Source organism: Phascolarctos cinereus, unplaced genomic scaffold (genome assembly GCF_003287225.1).
Source record: "Phascolarctos cinereus isolate Bilbo 61053 unplaced genomic scaffold, phaCin_HiC Scaffold_4;HRSCAF=312, whole genome shotgun sequence".
NCBI lineage: Eukaryota > Metazoa > Chordata > Mammalia > Diprotodontia > Phascolarctidae > Phascolarctos > Phascolarctos cinereus.
The window spans coordinates 249883574-249905331 of NW_027555847.1; the positions used below are offsets into that span (position 1 = coordinate 249883574).

At 40.3% G+C, this 21758-nt stretch overlaps 2 protein-coding genes across 2 annotated transcripts in view; both read right to left on the minus strand.

Moving 5' to 3' along the window:
- The window catches only part of MPRIP (myosin phosphatase Rho interacting protein), a 233971-nt gene that overhangs the window by 161844 nt on the left and 50369 nt on the right, over positions 1 to 21758 (minus strand). The window contains 1 exon segment of the mRNA XM_020967312.2: positions 19611 to 19676. Within this exon segment, the coding sequence (XP_020822971.2) occupies positions 19611 to 19676 (66 nt within the window).
- Positions 12522 to 12684, minus strand: LOC110194789 (thymosin beta-4-like). Its single transcript, XM_078151929.1, is given in 1 exon segment — positions 12522 to 12684. A coding segment is annotated over 1 exon segment (135 nt). The 5' UTR covers positions 12657 to 12684.

Consider the following 21758-nt stretch of genomic DNA (forward strand, 5'->3'; position numbering starts at 1 on the left):
TAGTGCCTGGCATATAATAGGTACTTAATAAATGCTTGTTCCTGTCCCTTCCCTTTGTGCCTCACTTTTCTGTGTTGTCTGAAGAATGATATGCACTTGAATGGCCAACTTAAAGACCTTACTCTTTTAGGGGAAAATATGGTGAACTGCATCTTGGATATGTTGAGTTTTAAATACAAATAGGACACCTACATGGCCATGTCTAGCTAGGGGGTGACAGTACAGTACTAGACTACTACCTGTACTGATTAAAGATAATAATTAAAGACAATACTCTATTTGAAAAGCTTAAAACATCATACCCTATAATATCTGATGCTGCTCTTTAGTGAAATGATTTAATATTGAATTTTGGGGAAAAATTTTCTAGTCTTTTTTGAGCCTGATTTTGCTTCCTACTTTTGTTCAGCTAAGCTACTTCTGCTGTCTGGGCCACAGGAGCATTCAACAATCTATGCATACATAGCAACCACACAAATAGCTATATACATGCTCAGTGCCCTGGGAAGAGTGTCAGAGTTGGCACTCAGACTAGAGTTCAAATTCCCACCTTGGGGATTTGAACAGTTTTATAATGCTGGATCAGTCACTGGGTCAGCCCTCCAAGCCTCAGTTTTCTAATTCCTAAACCAGAGACAATAACATCTACCTCCTAGCGTTGATGTAAGGAATAAATGAATGAAAAAGTATTTGTTACCCACTTAATACATTTCAGTTATGGTGCTGATACAAAGATTAAAATGTAATTATCCTTGACCTCAGTCCCAACTAAAACCCCATTTTTTAAAGGAAGCCTTTATCAAGTCCTCTTAATTCTAGTGTCTTCTTTCTGTTAAGTATTTCCTATCTATCCTGTATATAGTTTGTTTGTACTATTTGTTTGCTTGTTGTCTCTTCCATTAGATTGTGAGTTCCTTGAGGACAAGGATTGTCTTTTGCTTCTTTTTGTATTCTTAGTACAGTGGCTAGCACACAGTAGGCACCAAATTAATGTTTAATGACTGATTATATTCTGTTGGGGAAGACAATATGTATATATGCAAAAATATACAGAATAAATATAAGACAAATACAAGGTAGTTTGTGGAGGAAAGGAACTCATAGCTGGAAGAAATTAATATTTCAGGTAGAAAAGTAGAGCTTGAGATCGAAGCATACTATTTACTCTCTCTTTTGTTGTTGTTTTGTTTCTCCTTTCTTGTGGTTCCTTCCACTGCTTCTAATTCTTGTTTACAACATGACTAATGTGAAAATATGTTTAATACAAATGTATATGTAGAACCTATAACAGACTGCTCTGGGAAGGGGGGAGGGGAAGAAAGGAAGGGGAAGAAAATTTAAAACTCAAAAGCTTATGGAAATGAATGCTGAAAACTAAAAATAAATTAATTAATTTTTAAAAATCCTGTTAACAATAAAAAAAAGAAAATGGTACCAGTTAGTACTTCACACAGGTCAGAATAAGTCATTTAATCTTAAAAAAAAAAAAAAGAAAAAGAAAGAAGAGTTTGATCTAACTCTTGAAAGAGGTAAGGGCTTCTAAAATGCAGAGGGGAAGAGGGCACTGTGGGAATGGGAGAAGGCCAGTGCCAGGTCATGGAGATGGAAGCAGAGTATAGTCTAAACAAAATATCACAATGATAACATAAAGTACATGAATGGAGGTAATATGTAATAAGGCTGGAAATGTAGAGAGCTGGCCTGGAAAGAGGGTGAAGTGACAAACAGAGGAGTCTACATTTGATTCAAGTTAAAAAGGAACCACTGAATTATAGGAAGCAAGAGAAACACATGATTAGACCTACTCCTTAAGAACATCATCTGGGCAACTGAGTAGAAGACTGAAAGGAGAAAAAAGAAACTTCAAACAGGAAGACTAAATGGCAAACAACTGCAGTAGTCTGAGAAACAAATGTTTTAACCAGGGTGGCAGTCTTCTGAGTGGAGATAAAGAACTAGATTCTAATTCCATTTGAGGATTTACCCATCTCACAAGACTGCAGTGGAAATAAAAATAACACGAAAACACTTTGAATGCTTTTAAATAAATATATAAATGCTTTTAAGTGAATAAAATGCTTTTAAAAACAAAAAAAGATTTTTTTTAAAAAAAGGCAGTATTGCAGGAATGCTAAGTAGGGCAAAAGCAGTTCAAAGTATCATAATTTTAGGGATGGGAAAGACTTAGGGGTCATGTGGTTCAGCTATTTCATTTTAATTTTTTTTCCCCTATTAGCCAGCAGGAAATCTCTGGCTAAAACAGGCATCTACTACTAGATAACTTGCCAGTATGTCCAGAGACAACTCATCTTTCCCTTCTTGTTTAAAGCACTGCCATTCTTGTAGTCCTGCAGCATTCAAAACTTTTGGTCTCGGGACCCTTAGAAATAATTGAGGATCACCCTTAAGAGTTTTTGTTTATCAGAGCAATGTTTATCTCTATTTAACACAACTGGAATTTTAAAATCTTAGTATTATTATAAAAATAGTGTGGATGCACTTAAAGGGTCTTAAGAAGCCCTCAGGGGTCCTCAGACCACACTGTGAGAGCCACTGTCATTCAGGCTGGCAACTGCAAAGTCATCCCTAAGTCTCCTGCACTGCTTACCTCCAATCAACTGTCAAGTTTCATTACCTCTGCTTCAGCAATATCTCTCATTTTCCTAGTTTAGGACCTTGTGGTTTCTCATCTGGACCACTACAGAAACCTTCTAAATGGTCTCCAATTCAACCCCTTTCCCCAGTCCATCCTTCACAAAGCTGAAAAATGGGCATTTCTAAACAGTAAGTCTGACCATGTTACTACCCTGCTGAAGGAGGTCCAGCGGCTCCCTCTCACTTCCATTACTAGGCTTATAATCCATGGAGGCCCACTGATAAGACAAAATCCCCCATATGCACTGAAATATTTGTAGCAGCCCTTTTTTTGTGTGAAATCAAAGAACTGGAAACAAAGTTGATATCCTTCAGTTGGGAAATGGTTGAATAAATTGTGGTATAGAAATATAATGGGACGTTACTTTGCCATAAGAAAAGATGTGTGTGATGAATATAGAGAAGCATGGGAAGATTTACATGAACTGATGCGGAGTGAAGTAAGCAGAGCCAAGAAAGCCAATATACGCAATGACTACAATAACGTAAATGGAAAGAAACACAGGCACGTACAAAAATCAGTAGTAAGTGTTGTAAAATTATAAAAAACAAGCATGGCCGGAAAGAGATGTGAGAAGATACCCCTACCACAAGCCCAAGCCCTTTGCAGATGTGAGAGGTCCACAAGTGTTGTACGCTGCACACATATTCAGACTTTTTCGATGGATTGATCAATTATGCTAATCTTTCTCCTTTTCCTTTGGCTTGTTTTTCACCTATTATTTGTTATATAAGATGGCTCTCTGGACACAGGAGGAAGATTTTGGGAGAAATGATGGTGATATAAAAAAATTGACATTACAAATAAAAACTTAATTTTATAAAATGCTCACCTTCTAGCACTACGTTCCAGCCAACCTGGCCTGCTTGTTGCTCCTCAAGCACTTCCATTATCTGTTCCCATGTCTTTACACAGGCTGCCCACCATGCCCAGAATGCTCTCCCTCCTTACCTCCACCTCACAGCATCCCTGGCTCACTTCAAAGTTCAGCCCCAGTCCTATTTAATAGAGGAAGCTGTACTAATTCCCACTCCCCACCCCTTGAAGTTGCTCATGCTGTCCCCAGCAAAATTAATTGGTATACATTTTATACTTAATTTCTATGTAATCTTGTTTCCATCCAATAGAATATAAACTGTTTGAGGACAAGAATTGTTTCATTCTTGTCTTTGTGTCCCATGATGGGATTTCGAGCTAGAAGGAGCCAGAAAGGTAGCAAGGCATAGTAGATAAACTATTAGATTAAAAACCAAGAAGACCAGGCATCAAATCATACCTCCTAGCTGGGAGACCATGACAACTCATTTAATCTCTTTCAGTCCCTGTTTTTTACACTGGTAGGATAAAAAAACAAAGTGTTTTAATATCAACCTCACGAGCTTACTATGAACTTCAAATAAGATAACGTGTATGGACAATGCTTAACAAACTTCAAAATGCTAAATTAGTATCAGCTATTTTTATCTAGTCCAATGCACCCATTTTATAGATGAGGAAACTGAGGCCTAAAGAGGAAAATAACTCGTTCTATGTCACACAGCCAGTGACATCAGAGGCACAACTGAAACTCAAATAATTTGACAGAAAGGAAACAGATCAGGAGAGCTGGCTTGCAGGCCTAATTAATCTACTTTATAGAGCATTAAAGAAATAACAGATAAATTGAATTATAATCCTGGTTAGGGCCAGACTGTAGCTATGACTAAAACAGAGAGGGAGGGAAAGAACCCACAGCAATTCTTAAGGATAATGATCCCAAGCTCCGCTTACTTTTCCTCCATGTGGGTAACAGATGCCAGCAGAACAGGCTGTGCCATAAGGATCATAGGAAAAGACCTTCAGAGAACACTCCTTGACAGGCCGTCCTTCTCTGTACCCCCTGCCCCTACACCCTGAAAGACTTCCCTTTTCCTATTCCTTCAGTTCTTCCATACCACCTCTACCTGGCATCTGAAGAGAAACACAAAGAACACAGAAGAGAAAATAAATTCTATCGAGAATTTATTCGTACCCTGGGCAAGTCACTTAACTCCACTGCCTAGCCAAAAAAAAAAAAAGAGAGAGAGAGAGAGAGAATTTATTCCTGAAGTTCACCTCAGGCCCACACCCTCCCATACTCATCTCAAAGGCATGGGAGGCAGCCTGACACAGGGGAAAGTATGCGATCTTTGGAGTCAAAAGACCTGGGTTCAAATCCCTGATCTTGTCTTTTCTCACACTCCCACCCACCCTCTTTCCCCCACCTCCCTTCATCATTGCCTGCAGCACCCCAGGACCATACAGCTTCCATCCATCACCTTGTGACAATGAAAACAGTAGCAAGTGGGAGCAACAGTAAACAATAGCAAGTAGCTATTGTAACAGTAGCAAGGGGAAAAACTATAACTTGAAACAATGGCCTTGAAACAGATTTCCAACAAAAAGTGCTTTGAAAGATTTCAGAAAGTATATGAGAGTGAAACTGTGTATCTTAAAAGTGACCTTAAATGACTTCACTCTTCTGGACTTCAGTTTTCTCATCTGTAAAATTTGAGCACTGGACAACAATGTCTCTGAGGTTAATTTCAACTCTTCTTGTATGGTCCCTGGGGGACAGGATAAGGGAAAGGGTAGTACATATACTAGAATGCATTCTCTGACCTGGATAAATTTCACCTATGAGAATCCATTCTTGCAGAGAAGAAAAGGCAAGCTCTCTAAAAGTTCTCCCAGAGCTCTTAGAACTAGAAAGGACCTTAGGAATCATCTCATTCAATCTTCCCATTTTACAGACAAGGCCCAGAGTGGTAGGACAAAGGACTTTGCCAAGGTCGTTCAGATCATTAAGACTAGAATCTAAGTCTCCTGACTCCCAATCTGGGACTCTTTCCACTATATTTATCTAGAATGAGAAACTAGGCCAAATTTCCTTTTACAGACAGAAAAAGTAAAGGATAAAACCAAGGGGAAGGAAAGGAGGGAAAGCAAACAGAATTCCATTAGTCCCAATTAGAGCTACAGCGATAAAGTTCTATCTAGATTTTTCTTACACAGCTCAAACCTACAATACCTTGCCCACCAGCCCACCTGATCCAGAATATACCTTTGGTGTCTCCATGTCCTGGCAAGTTCACAGTGAATACAAATATGTCATTGGGGCCTAGCCAAGCCTAACAGCAACTTTTCACTTAGGATTAATATCAAGACTAGACTCAACGTCTTTGGAGGCAATGAACTCTTATTCTGCATAGGATAGAAAAGTATCTTACAGGTGCTCTAAGGACCTTCTCTCTCAGCTTCTCTCATTCCATCCTAACTACACCCCATGGAGACATCACCCTGCCTACAACCCATAGTTAGTATCTGCTCTATTGAGTAGCCAGTTCTTGCTTCAGCAGTTATCATTTCTTCACCACCATCTATACCTAGATACTTGGCATTAGAATTTTTTTTAATACCCTAGAATACCAGAGGTTATTTTCTAATACAGCACTGGCTTCAGGAATGAATTAGGCAAATTCAAAGGATAATGCAGAAGCAGGATTACCTCAGCTTTCTGCTTTCTTTCCAATAGAAAAGTTATCTTATGCCACAATCTCAATGGTCTTTTCTCTCCATAGAACCAGATCCAAGGGGTCCATCAGTCACTGATTCCAACCTCAGTGCTAACTGTGCCATCTACCAGACTTTACAAGATCACAATCCCAATCGGGACAGAAAGATGGGAGGCTTTTTTTTTTAAATTAGCACACTGAAAACTCAAAGATTTGCAAGTAAGGCATTAAAACCACTTTCTCTCCATCAAGCCAAATGCTACCTGAGTGGTTGATGTTCACCTCTCTCCTCCAACCTGAATATACATCTAGGCAGACAGACATTTAACACAAGCAATGTTCAGAGAAAAGGGAGAGGTGAAAGGAGAAAACAAGGGCTATAAATAGTTACATAGACTGGTCAAGCCTGATCCAAACAGTTCTACGTCCTGTTCCTAAGGTCCTAAGTTGTTTGGACACCAGCTGCTTTACATATAGCTCACATCATTACATTTCTGGCATCCTTTCAGTGGTGGGTGTTGTCTGTCATGTCATATGTATAATTTCTTTGCATAATAGGGAAACTGTTAACGTAGGCATCATTGGGTTTGTGTGGGCAGCGCACAAAGGGAGGTTTCAAGTAGAGCTGTCCTGAAATGATTGTTTAGGGTAAAGTAAAGGAGTGGCAACTAGGTGATGCAATGGATAGAGCACTGAGCTTGGAATCAGAAAGATTCATCTTAGTGAGTTCAAATCCAGCCTCAGACACTTACTGCCTTTGTGACCCTGGGCAAGTCACTTAAACTCTGTCTGCCTCATTACTCATCTGTAAAATGAGCTGGAGAAAGAAATGGCAAACTATTCCAGTATCCGTGCCAAAAAAAACCCAAATGGGGTCACAAAAAGTTGGACACAACTGAGCAACAACAAAGAAGAGGGAATTTGATTCATTTTAAATATCCAAATCACAACTGGGCTCTTCCCTTGTGCTTGCACAAAATAAACTCTAGCAATGTTGAATAAGAATAATAGTAATGATGATATCAATAATTCCTCAAATACATACAACACCTTAAGACTTACAAAGAACTTTCTTTGCCAAACACCAGTAGTACAAATATTACCATCCTCATTTTACAGATGAAAAAACTGAGTCTAGTGTGTATCTATATATACATACATATAATTTTTTTCCTCCAACTACCCTAATACTGACAAAGGTCTCTTGATTTATACATATCATCTTTCCACGAAGGAACATAAACAGTTCAATCTTAATAAGTCTCTTATGATTTCTCTTTCCTGTTTACCTCTTCATGTTCCACTTGAGTCCTGTATTTGAAAGTCAAATTTTCTATTCAGCTCTGGTCTTTTCATCAAGAATGCTTGAAAGTCCTCTATTTCACTCAATGACCATTTTTTCCCCTAAGGATTATACTCAGTTTTGCTGGGTAGGTGATTCTTGGTTGTAATCCTATCTCCTTTGCCCTCCGGAATATTATATTCCATGCCCTGCGGTCCTTTAATGTAGAAACTGCTAAATCTTGTGTTATCCTGATTGTGTTTCCACAGTACTTGAACTGTTTCCTTCTGGCAGCTTGTAATATTTTCTCCTTGACCTGGGAACTCTGGAATTTGGCTATAATATTCCTAGGAGTTTTCCTTTGGGGATCTCTTTCAGGAGGAGATCTGTGGATTCTTTCAATTTCTATTTTGCCCTCTGGTTCTAATATATCAGGGCAGTTTTCCTTGATAATTTCTTGAAAGATGATGTCTAGGCTCTTTTTTTGATCATGGCTTTCAGATAGTCCAATAATTTTTAAATTCTCTCTCCTGGATCTATTTTCCAGGTCAGTTGTTTTTCCAATGAGATATTTCACATTGTTTTCTAATTTTTCATTCTTTTGGATTTGTTCTACTGTGTCGTGATTTCTCATAAAGTCACTATCTTCCAATTGCTCTATTCTAATTTTTAAGGAAGTATTTTCTTCAGCAAGCTTTTGGACTTCCTTTTCCATTTGGCCAATTTTTTTTTAGGGCATTTTCTCCTCATTGGCTTTTTGGACCTCTTTTGCCATTTGGGTCAGGCTATTTTTTAAGGTGTTATTTTTTTCAGTTTTTTTTGGGTCTCCTTTAGCAAGCTGTTGACTTGTTTTTTGTGATTTTCTTGCATCACTCTCAGTTTTTCCTCTACTTCCCTTACTTGCTTCTCAAGATCCCTTTTGAGCTCTTCCAAGGCCTGGGACTGATTCATATTTTTCTTGGAGGCTTTGGATGTAGGAGCTTTGACTTTGTTGTCTTCTTCTGGTTGTATATTTTGATCTTCTTTTTCACCAAAGTAAGATAATATAGTCTGACTCTTTTTGCACTGCTTGCTCAATCCTGGCCAATTACTTCAGTTTTAAACTCTTTGTTAAGGTACGAATCTGCTTCCAATGCGGAGAATGTACTATCCCAAGCTTGGGGGGCAGGGGGGTTGTACAGCTGTTTTCAGAGATACTTGTAGGGACGTGTAAATTTTCAGTTCTTCCAAGGTGGTATGATAAGGGGCGAGGTGTTTACTCCTTTCCTGGCCTGTGACTACAAGTACTCCTTTCTGTCCTGTAACTGTTAGGAGGGGTTCCTCTCTACAGCCACTACAAGCTCCACCAAGCCAGCGCTCCTCCTCACCCCAGCACCTCCGCCCAGAACTGTGGCCTAGATCCAAATACAGGCAAAGCAAAAGATTCCTGCCTCAGCACTGGCAAAGAGATCCCTGCAATCCCTCTCTGATCAGCCACTGGATTCCCCCTCAGTCTGTGGGCTGGAAGCTTGGGAAGCAGCTGCCCCCTCCCCCCCCCAAGATCTTGGGGAATGGAGCTGAGACCCCACCTTCCTTTCTCAGCACTGACAGAAACAGACTTTTCCCACTGACCTTCTAAGTTGTCTTTAGCATTGGTGGATTGAGGAGTCTGGAAACCTCCACAGCTGCCCTAGATTCAGTCCTCTGAGGCCTACTCCAGGTTTGCTGCAGCCTGCGTGCCCACGCCGCACTGCACTGCACTCCCAGCCCAGCACGATACAGCTTTCTGATCAATCATCCAGGTTGTCTTGGGCTGGAAATTTGTTTCACTCTTTTTGTGGGTTCTTCTGCTTCAGAATTTGTTTAGAGCCATTTTTTATGAGTATTTGGAGGGGTTTGGAGGAGAGCTCAAGCAAGTCACTGCTTTCACTCCGCCATCTTGGCTCTGCCCCAACTGCAGACTTTTAGAATCCTTGAACCTCAAAGGTGGAAGGGACCTTAAAGACCACTTGCTCAAACTCACTCCTTAAAAATGAAGAGTAAGATCTGGAGAGAAATGAAGTGACCGATTCGATATCACACAGTTAGTAGCACAGTTCAAGACTAAAGCTTTTATTTCCTTACTGTCCTCTCCATGAAGCACATGGGTCAGGAAGCTCACAGTGGAATAGATTTGCTGTGTGTTTCAAACCTATGAAGTCCACCCACACTCCACCCTCTCCTCCTAGCTTACTGTCTGCAACAGCTTTAACGTTACCCTTTTCCACAACATCCATCTAGAAGAGGAGCTGATGTAGAGACCTCCAATGTGTAAACAGTTCTCCCTCTCTCCGAAAAAAATCCTACAAACATTATCTGACCTTGCAGTCAAGGGCTTAGCTAGGGAGGAGAAAAACAAATACCCAAAGTGAAAGATCAGCTTGTCCTGGCTCCTAACTCTCTGATAACATAATCTGCTTCAATAGTTACAAATCTCCTTCTTCCATCTCTCTCCCCACCCCCACCTCCCACCTCAAGACCAAGGCCTCCCTGCTCAAAATGGCTCCTCTATAGGTTTTCCAGGTGGGACAGAGTCAGGCTGTCCCAGAGCTGACACAGTTTAGGAACATCAGGGAATCTGTTCTCTCTTTCTCTCCCATAAGGGAGAGCGCTTGTAAAACAGGGCTGGGAGGGGCCAGGCTGTCCTACAAACCCAGTTCATGGGGCCAAGTTCAGTGGGAAATATGAGGTCTTCAAAGGCTCAGCTGAAGAAATTTGCCTTCTACTCCCTTGCTTCAGCACTGGGGCACCTGAAATTACTACTTCATCCCCAAATTTAAAACCTCTTTTTGGTGAAGCTCTCTACCTAAAAACAATAACCACTGGCATACACACGCATACACACACACACACACACACACACACACACACACACATATATATATGTACATGTGTGTATATATATATACATACATATATGAAAAAGCATATGTATCTATGTCTGTGTCCCTTGAAGATCTGCCAAGAAGTTTACGTTACTTTGACCCTAACAACAATGTTGTAGGGCAGGCACTATTATTAGCCCCATTTTACACGAGGAAAACTGAGGCTCACGATGTTGGACAACTTCCCCAAGTCATACCACTAAAGTCTGAGAAGGGATACAAACCCAGGTCTTCCTTACTCTGAATCCAGCATCCAATTCATTATGACACACTGCCTATTAACTACAATCTGCCTTAACTCTACACTAGTCCCAAAACAATAAAAATATTAACATTTTACAGAGACTACACTTTACTGTGGAAGAAACTAGCATACAGAGGAGGGGATGGGTAGTTGGATCCATCTGGTCCTTGAGCTCATTAGCCCACTTAGCCAAAATAACTATCACCTCACCAAATTTCGCAAGTTCCTAGTAACTAGTAAGGCTGGACTAAACCCATCTTAATTTTGTTTCCAGCTTGGGAAATCTTTCTTTTTTTTAGATGAAACAGCTTCTTTCTTACACTCGTACACACACAGGAACAAAGCAGCCAATTTATGGGGAAAAAATGTTTCCAAAGTGGCAGGATCAGAGAGATGTCTTGAAAAGAAAATACCTATGATTGCTTGTTCTAGAACACCACTCCAGTCCCCAAATCCTGCAGAATAAATTGCACAACATGTGGCTAGAACACTTCTTCAGAGGCCAAATAACCCATTTACACCATGATCATTTGCCAACAGGCTGGATATAACTAATAAGATCTTCCACAGGGTAATCTGCCATATTGCAGTTCATAGGTATGAGTATATAACATTAAACTTTAACACAAATGTATTCATGTAAATCAATGAAGAATCATTTATTCAGATCCTACAATGTGGTGGGCATTATGCTAAGTGTCAGGCAAACAAAGATAAAAGTGAAATCATCCCTACCCTCAAGGAACCTGCATTCCTACCAGACACAAAAGGTACAGAGGAAATACACACAAAATGATTACAAGCCAATTTGGGGATAGAGGGCACCAGAAGTTGAATGCTCATGTAGAAGGTGGCAGTTGGGCTGAGTCTTGAGAGGAACCAGGGCTTCTCAGAGGCAGAGGTTTAGAAGCAGAGCATTCAGTCAAGGAATAGAAATCAGGCCAGTATGGCTGGATCATTGAGTGGGTGGACAGGGGTAATGTGTACAAAGATGTAAAGTAGGACGAAGCTAAGTCATGAAGACCTTTAAACATCATATAAAGCATTTGTATTTAATTCTAATATGGAGCCTTGGGTAGAAGGTGACATGGCCAAGCTTTGGCCTTTGGTCTGAAGAGGACAGAACGAAGCGGGGAGAGAATTAAGATAAGGAGATCAAATAGGACAATATTATAATAGTCAAGATGAGGGACAAGGACCTGTACTAGGATAATGACATGTGGGGAGAAAAAAGAGAATGGATATGAAATATTGTTTTTTAAAAAAACAAAATGAAAAGATTCAGTGGATAACTGACTTTTCTCAGGCAAACTCCTTGAGAAAACCATCATATCTGTGACGCCACTTCCTTCCCTCTTATTCTCTTGGAAATTCTCTATAAATATCACTTCCAATTTTATCATCCAACTGAAACTATTCTTTGAAAGTTACCAATGATCTTTTTTTTCAGGTTTTAAACCTTTTTAGTTGCATATTTTAAAAACTGTGCATTCCAATAATTAAAATCATTTGAACAAAAAAAAATGGCACTCTGATTAACTGCATTTTACAGCTTGCCAGGACCTTGGTACAGCTTTGCATTTTACTGTTAACTAGACTTACTATAGTCTCACTCAGGTTCTTTTCACCAACATGCAAGCTCTTTTATAAAAAAAAAAATTTTTTTTAATGCCACCAGGACCTAAACTAGCCATGACAGGCAGATGGAAAGAGGGAACTGGGTCGGCCTTCATTCAATTCAATGTCAGTAGTTCCTTACTCTTTTGATGTTGAAAGGGACAGCAGAGTCATTTAAACTTTATCTAACCTCTTTGCATTTTACATAGTTAAACAGCTAAAAGAAGCAAAATTAAGAAGGCAATGCTTATGGAATGTACAGTGCATATTGGCAAGGCAGATTTCATTACAATTCACCTGCCTACTTCTCCTGTTAAATTGTTTCTTTTGAAGGCAGTGGGTTTTTCTGTTGTATTTTAGTCTTCTTCAATTTAGACTTATCAAATTTCTGAATCTCAGCCATATGTGGTTTGTCAGACATTTTTGCAGATTAAGCAGTGATGGGCAGGGTGCACTAATAAGTCTGATCTCCAAGGTGGCAGCTCTGAACCGTGAAATCCTCCTACAAAGGTTTAAACCTTTTTTTTTTTGGGGGGGGGTGAGGCAATTGGGGTTAAATGACTTGCCTAGAGTCACATAGCTAATAAGTGTTATGGGCTGAGGCTAGATTTGAACTCAGGTCCTCCTGACTCCAGGGCCAGTACTCTATCCATTGCACCACATAGCTGCCTCAATGATCTCTTAATCACCAAATTTAATGGCCTCTTCTCAATTGTAGATCTCTCGGTAGCCTTTGAAACTAGTAACTATGCACCCTCTTCTTTCTGGGTTATCCTGGTTCTCCTATGTGTCTGACCTTTCCTCAGTCTCCCTTATTGGACACCTTTATCCACCCCAGGTCCCTATGATGGGTCCCTGTCTCTTTTCTTCTCTCTCCACACTTTTGGACATGCTACACTTTAGACACCTAAAAAGACATACACTTCAAAATATCCAGTAGATAGTTTGTGATGTGGGAATAAAGCTTAGGAAAGAGAATGACAAGGTATACAGATCTCAGAGTCATCTGAGGAGAAATAATTAAACCTGTGAGAAGTGATGAGGCCACAAAGTGAAAGAGTTTAGGAAGAGAGAGGAGGGGGGGGGAAAGCAGAGAGAGGGCCCATAACAGAGACACTCTTCCATTTTCTTTTTCAGTTGCCTGATTTTTGTTTGTCCATTTTAAGAGAGGCTCCTAAGTTAATAATAAAAAAAAAAGACAAAGGAGGAAAAAGAAGAGGGACATTGAAACATTTTTTAAAGTGGACAGAGAACAGAAGGATGCAGAGATAAACTGGACAATTTAGATGTGTTGAATTTATTATATACTTTTAAAAAAAGTAAACTGTATGGAATAAATGCTCATGGGGGAGGAATGTTTGTTAAGTTCAAATAAAACAATTTTTTTAAAAAGGTAAATATTGAAAAGCCCAGAATCTTTCACAGGTCAGAGGGGAATGATCAAGATGGTGGAGTGTACCCAACTATCCCAATCCTCTCCTTCGATCTCATAAGATACTAGCATTTTGAACTCAGAGAGATCTTTAGAGATCACATAATCCAAACCTCTCATTTTACAAATTAGGAAACTGAGGCCTAGGAAGGAGAAGTGGTTTACCTAAAAAATTAATAAACAGACTAGCTGGGATTGGAATTGAGAGCCCCTAAGTCCAAACCAAATGAACGCTGTTTCCACAATCATGACTGGCTTCTATTCCTCAGTGCTTAACTGTACAAGCATATATCTATTTATTGCTCTTTGCTTTATTGTGCTCCACAGATATCATGTTTCTTACACATTGAAGGTTTGTGGCAACCCTGCATGGAGCAAGTCTATCGCCATCTTTTTTCCAACAGCATGTGCTTGCATCATTTTTTGTCACATCTTGGCAATTCTCGTAATGTTTCAAACTTTTTCGTTATTATTATATCTGTTCTGGTGATCTTTGATGTTCCTATCATCATTGCTTTGGGGAGCCATGACCTGCACCCATAACAGCCAATTTAATCAGTAAATGTTGCGTGTGTTCTGACTGCTCTACCAACTGGCCTTTTCCATCTCTCTCCCCCTCCTCAGGCCTCTCTGTTGAAATTAGGCCAACTAATAACCCTACAATGGCCTCTAAGTGTTCAAGTGAAAGGAAGAGTCAATCAATGGGGCAAACTTTGCAGTTGCCTTATTTTAAGAAATTGCCACAGCCACCCCAATCTTTGGCATCCACCATCCTGATCAGTCAGTAATCATCAACATTGAGGCAAGAGCCTCCATCAACAAAAAGATTAGAACTACTGAAGGCTCAGACGATAGTTAGCATTTTTTTTTAGCAATCAAGCATTATTAAATTACAGTATGTACTTTTTTTAGACAGAAGACTACTGCACACCTAATATGCTACAGTACAGTGTAAATATAACTTTTATATGCACTGGGAAACCAAAATATTTGTGTGACTTGCTTTATTACACTTTTTGCTTTATTGCAGTGGTCTGAAACCGAACCTGCAATATCTCTGATGTAATGCCTGTACTCATCTCACTTGGCACCTATCAACTCACTGGTATAGGATTATATTCTCATTAACGTGAACTTCTCTCTCAGGCAAGGTGCCTTATGCAAGACAGGCACTCACAAAATCCCACAGTTCCAAAGGACTTCTACAGTAAGTAGCTATGGCCCAACCTGTGCCTAAAACATGGTTATCAGTATTTGCTGATTGGCCCTTCTGTTAAACTTCCAGGTGAGAGATCATTTGCCCTAATGTCAAGTCTGAATTGATGTTTCCTTTCAATGACCTGCCACACTTCCTAACAATTATAAAATTTTGTCACAATTTTCTTCATTTCCTATCCTGCTCTCTTGCTCTCCCACACACACACACCTTCACAAATAAATTCAGGGGAGACAGTGGTAAGCTTGGGCCTATTCTAATTCATTCTTTTGCTTTTGAAGAACACATTCCATGGCAGCTGACGGCACAGTGGATAGAATACCAGCCCTGGAGTGAGGAGGAGGACCCGAGTTCAAATCTGGCCTCAGATATCTACTAGCTGTGTGACCCTAAGCAAGTCACTTAACCCCAATTACCTAAAAACCAACAAAAGAGCCACATTCCCCCCTCCTCCTAAAATCTGTCCCTATTTAAGTCCCATCTCTCCTTAGTCAAACCGTTTCCAATGTTCAAAGAACAACCCCAGAAAACCCCTTTTCTGGATGGAATATAAACCATATGTCTTTCCAGCCCTAACCAATGATTTGAACACAACTCTAATGGACCATATAAATATTTTAGGGTATATTAGAGCATCTTCACAGTATCAGGTATAATCACAAAAAATGATAATTAGATGGACAACCAGGGAATTGGGGGAGGGGAGGGAACAACCCGCTTCTTCTCTTTCATCCCCCGGCACTCTCCCCAGGTTAGCCTTTTCAACTCCTAGAAAAGGTCAAGAGCCAAGTAATAGCCTCCAATAAACAAAGGTTGGTGTTTTTTTTTTTAATTACAGAGGGATGGAAATCCACTATGTGACCTGGCCCCAATATTCCCTCTTTTCTTTCCTTTTTAGCCATAGGTGGTTCTAAGGGCTCCTCTTCTTCATCCACGTGGCTGGCAAAGAGTCTCTTCTCCATCCTGGCTGGACATGAAATAACATCCCAGCAATTGTCCAGGTTGCTGGGAGACTAAAAATTGATCACAGGGTGCCGGTGTTCCTTGCTGAGCAACCTCAATTATTTAGAAGACTTGGGTTCAACTCCAGAAACAAGGTTCTTGGGTTGTGGTGCTACGTGCTCGGCATCACAAAAGCCTTTTGGAGCAGCTCCCCACCCTATGATCATGCAACTGAGCCCAAGAGACAAAAGCGAACATCAGACATGGAAAGTGCAAAGGCAGAGAGACTAAACCATTTGGATGGATTTAGGACAGACTTAGGGAAAGCCTTCTTAACCAAAATAACAGGTTTCTAAGGGAATCTGTCATCTTTAAGAAGGGCAGTAAACACCTTTGTCGGCAATAATACACACACATACAAAGAAATGGCTCTAAAGACCCTCCCTGACCCTTTCTGGAACGATGAAACTGTGGCTGACCTGAAGCAAAGGCCAGCCCTGGTTAGACAAAAGGAAATCTCAAAGCAGTTTAGGAGGCTGGGCCTCAAACTAAAAGCAATGCCACACTCTGAAAAAATGTCAGCAGGACACACACACACACACCACACACACACACAACACACCACACACACACACACACAGAGCCAAGGGTCTGACAAGCTCAGATTCCTTTTTACCAGAGGGATAATGAACCAAAGAATTTGTTTTCCAGGTTCCTTAACTACAACATAAATCCTGTACTAACTGGAGCACATTCCCTCTCTCACTGCCCTCCTCCCTAAGTCAATAATTCTCAAACTTTTATTTTTTGGTCAATGGGCATCCTCGATACCCCCCCCTCACCCCAGGCTCCTGACTGCCACTAGAAACACTCAGCAGGCACATGGGAAGAATGACATTAGTGGGAATTAGCAGCCAATGAAGAGATATGAAACACTGAACAGCATCAGCAAAGTAACTCATTTATAAACATGACAAGCCAAGGACAAAACCCAACTCATTCAAGATTTCCATGAGTGGAATGAACAAGTAATACTACTCTAAATACTACTAAATTGGGATAAATTGGGAGAGGACTGTTATGGTAATTAGGAGGAGGAGGAGGAGGAGGGTCACTGAAACATTTTTTTAAAATGCACAAAGAACAGAAGGAAGCTGGAAGATTCCTGCACACTCATCAGCAGCCCTTCATCTACACTTTGAAACCTGCTGCTCTAAGTTGAAAAATGAGGGGGTTGTGTTGTAACAACCAATCTTGGCCCTGAAGAATACATGATGAAACATATTTTCATTATAGAGGTGGGACCTATGGGTAGGAATGCTATATATACTGCCAGATGTGGTTGATGGAGTGTTTGGTTTTGCTTAATTTTTTTCCTATTATGTTCCATGGGAGGAGGGGAAGTAAAAAGGTAAATACTTATGATGAAAATTTTTTAAAAGGAATGTTTAAAATTGTCTCTACAGGTAAGTGGGGGAAAATAAAATACAGTTATCTCTTCCACATCGCAACTTTCCCATCCCGTTTTCAATATACGGAGGGTCGGCATAAGAAATTAAACAGGAATTTTGAAGTTTTGCAGAAACCACAGATGACACACAAAGACCAGAAGACAACAGGAAAAAGTTTAGAAATTCAGAAATGCATAAAATATGTGTATAGCAGTAAATAATATCAAGATATTTTACCTTTTAATACCATAATAATAAATAATTCTTCCCTGGTATGAAGGAAGGGCCAATAATAAAGAATTCTTCTCTGGTTCAAAGGAAGGGCCAAAAAATTTTATGCAAATTTTCCAGATTATGTGGGTGCTGCGCCACTTACTCCCACAAATTTTAAAACAATTTATTTTTCTAAAAGACTTATGATATAAAAAGGGCAATGATTTTTTTTTAAATGATATGGTTGTACCAAGTGATCTTTAAAGGTTACTCCTTCCTCTATAATTTTATATCTATAGTGCTAAACAAGGAACTTTAGCTAGGCAAGAGTTCTGCCTATCTTATACAGGGATATATATTGCCTCCCCAGAGGAATATAAACTCCTTGTGGGCAGGGACTGTTTAATTCTTATTATGTTATCTCCAGCAATTACCATACTGCCTGGTACTCAGTTAAGTACTTAATCAATTCTTACTGAACTGCTTGGACTGGTTGAACGATTCTTCCATTTGTCCCCCTCTTCTCCTTCCACATATACATCAGAAAGAGAATAACCTAGCCTCGAACCCTTCCCAAAGGCCAGGCTTCAAACTGAAAGGGAAGCTGACCAGGCTAACAGAATAAAGGTTGGAGAGAGGGGAAAGAGAAAGGAACAATTCTGTTCAACCTGAGTATTCTAGAGGAAGGGGACCTGATTTTTTTTAAAAAACATGTTTTATTGGGGCAGCTAGGTGGTACAGTGGATAGAGCACCAGTCCTGGATGCAGGAGGACCTGAGTTCAAATCCAACCTCAGACACATAACACTTACTAGCTGTGTGACCCTGGGCAAGTCACTTATCCCCACTGCCTAGCCAAAAAAAAAAAAGTTTTATTGATGTCTTTGATGTTTAAGTCTTGCTCATTCCTAAGGGAAAAATAAGACTTTCCCTGTCCAGATTAAACCCTCCCTTGTGACAAAGACAACTCTCATTCAGTGACTGCTTTTGATAGACAATGTATGCAACATTCTGCCCTAACAGTCCTTCCCTCTCTTAGATGGAGATACATTTTATTATCTATTCTTCAGGACCTTCCTGCACTAGGTTTTGAAAATTACTTCAATAAAAAGGAAGCTGATTTTTTTCATTTATGTATTATAATCTCTGTGAATGTTGTTCCCTTATTTCTGTTTATTTCACTGTATCGGTTCATACAAATCTAAAGTTTCTCTAAAATCTTCACCTATGACATTTCTCAACAGACAATTATGTCGCACTATGCTCACATCATAGGTTTTTGAGCTGTTGGTTTTTTCCCCCAACCATTACCAAAAGAGGCCTGATGGGGAGTGGGGGGTGGGGATGGGCATCACATGACAATAGCACCTACTGGCCCAGTTCCCAAAGGAAAACAGGTGGGGGGGCCCCCAAATATCAGAGAAGAAAGGTATTTCTGTCACTGGCGGAGCAATCATATCAGTATGACTAGGGACATACTGACCACCAGCCCACTACCTCCTCCAAAGTCCCCACATACACCGACTTTCTCTCAGCTCAGTAAGGCCTAGAAAACCTTAAGGCAAAAAGGACAAATAATGATTTTGAGATAGGGAAGACACTAATCCCCATCCAGACCAATGAACGTGCTTAAATTCAGCATTCCTTAATTTCAGCTTATCACCCAGAGCTCAAAGCTACAAGACAAACTCCAAAGAAGGCTCAATTCTTAGATGTAAATGAAGTAAACTTCTGACTCTTAGCTCTTCTCTACCTGGACATGCTCTGGTGGAACCTAGAAGCTTATCAGCACTTAGATAGAAGAGGTTTTCTCTTGGACTTTGTTCTCAGCCCCATGACCTCTGAATAAGACCCTTCCAACCTAAGACCTACATCAAACCCAAGAACTTCCTATCCAATGCCATAAGCTTTTCACATCGAACCAAAGAGCAACCAGTGACAATAACCCATTGTAGTTGGGTCAAGACACAACCCAAAGGTGTAGTCTCATCAATAAGGAGAGGGGCAAAAAAAAAATACACACACACACACACACACACACACACACACACACAACACACACACACACACACACACACATATATATATAAGGGGAAAGCTTAAAAATAAAAAGGTTGCTTACCATTTCATCCAAAGCATAGCGCAGAAGTCCGTGTTCATAGAGGATGAAGAATCTCCGCTGCCATTTCTAGAAAGAGGATGGAGAGTGGGTGATTAGGAAGGTTCTGAGCTTGGGGCCTTGGGCCTTCAGATTAGACCACCCAACATTAGGCAGAGAAACCGAATGGAAGCTCATTTTGTCCTATGAACCAATGCTGAGGGGATCTCTGGCTAAGCAAACCCCAAAGTTGGATCTTTCCTTTGCTGGTCACAGTGTAATTCTGAGATGTAATCATCAACTGTCTCTACTCTCTCCATACATGGACACCAGTCATTCAATTCAACAAATTTTAACTATTTACTATGCACAAGGTGCTGTACAAACATGGAGATTACAAAGACAAAAATGACATGATTCCTGCCCTCAAGAGCTCACTTTCTACTAAGGAGATATCAAATACAAGTCAAATAGAGAAAAGAAAATTCCTAGCAACGGGGGGATTAGGAAAGAATGAACTTTGAAAAAAGAATTCCATTCCAGGAAAGGGAAAAATCTTGTCGTACATGGAGTTACCAAATTCTTGGATGGGACATAAAGTTTGTAAAAGAGATTATTATGAAATGAGTAGTAAGAAACAGTCAGAAAAAAGAAGTAAGGAAGCAGAGGGTGGAACGCCTCAAATGCCAGACTGAGGAGATCCTATTTTATCATAGAGGCAATAGGGAGCCACTGAAACTTTTGAGCAGTGAAGTAAGTGACTTGGTCAGCAACATGTCTCAGGAAAATTACTTTAGCAGCTGAAGGAAGGACAGATTGGAGAGGAGACATTAGAGGTATTGCCTCCGACTGGCATTTGATGCCCTCCACTATCTGGTTTCTTACTATTTTTCCAGCCTTATTTCATAATAATCCCCCTCAAAAATGTTATGCCTGCTCCACGAATTTGATAACACCATTTTTTTACTCCATGTACTCCTACAAGCTTTTTTCCCTTTCTTGGAATGCACTACTTCCCCAGTTCCATTTCCAGATTGGACGAGAGAGGGGACACTGGAGGCAAGGAGATAAATTGCTGTTTTAGTAGTTCAGGAAAAAGGTGAAAATGGCCTGAATTGAGGTGATAACTATGTAAGTGGAAAAAGGGGGAGAGATATAAGAGATGTTGTAGAACGAGAATTAAATAAGACTTGGTAACTGGATAGGTGGGGTGAGGGATAGGGAGGGTCAATTTAAACTCTAACCTGAGATTCACCCAGCGTCACAAACCTGGATAACTGGAAGAATGAATTCCTCAACAGAAATGGGGGAGTCTGTACCAGTGTAAATCCCAGCCTGGCCTGCCAAGTATTACTTTTTCACCAAGTAGAAGGCAGAGAGAATATCAGCACTTATTAACCATAGCTGGAATTATGACATATACCCAGGGGGAAAAGACCTCTCTTTCTTCATCATGTTTTCCATAAAAGAAACCTGGCTGAGGGGCAGCTAGGTGGTGCAGTGGATACAGCACCAGCCCCGTTGTCAGGAGGACCTGAGTTCAAATCCAGCCTCAGACCAGACACTTGACACTTACTAGCTATGTGACCCTGGGCAAGTCACTTAACCCCAACAGCCTAAAAAATAAAAAAATGTTAAAAAAGAAGTCTGGCCTTTCCAAGGAGCCTAAATCTCTCATCTGACTAGCTCATGGGGCAACTACAAAGATGCCAGGTAACTGAGAACCACTCTAGAGATACTCTAGAAGTTATAAGGCTAATAACCTGAGAAATATCTGAGATGGGATGCTCCAGGGAATTTCCATCAAAATTAAGGTCCCATGGGAGATCTCAAGCAGGGAACAGGAGCAAAGGACCAGAGCTGGGGCAGGGAGGTTAGGGAGAAGAGAAAGGAAGAATATGGCATTAACTGAAGCTGTAATGACCAAAATATCAAAGAGTAAACCAAAACAGTGGTATTCCTCTGCCTAAAGGATCCAGGGGGGTGACCTATCAATGGAGTTCTGGCCCCAGAGAAAGAATCTTCTCTACCTCCACCAATCCTGGACAGACAATAAGGTCAAATGTTACAAGCTACAAAATTAAGAGGCGCTTGGGAGAAAGGCTAATTCAAGTCAACAAGCATTTATTATACCTGAGCACCAGCCACTGTACTAGGCACTAAAAATACTAA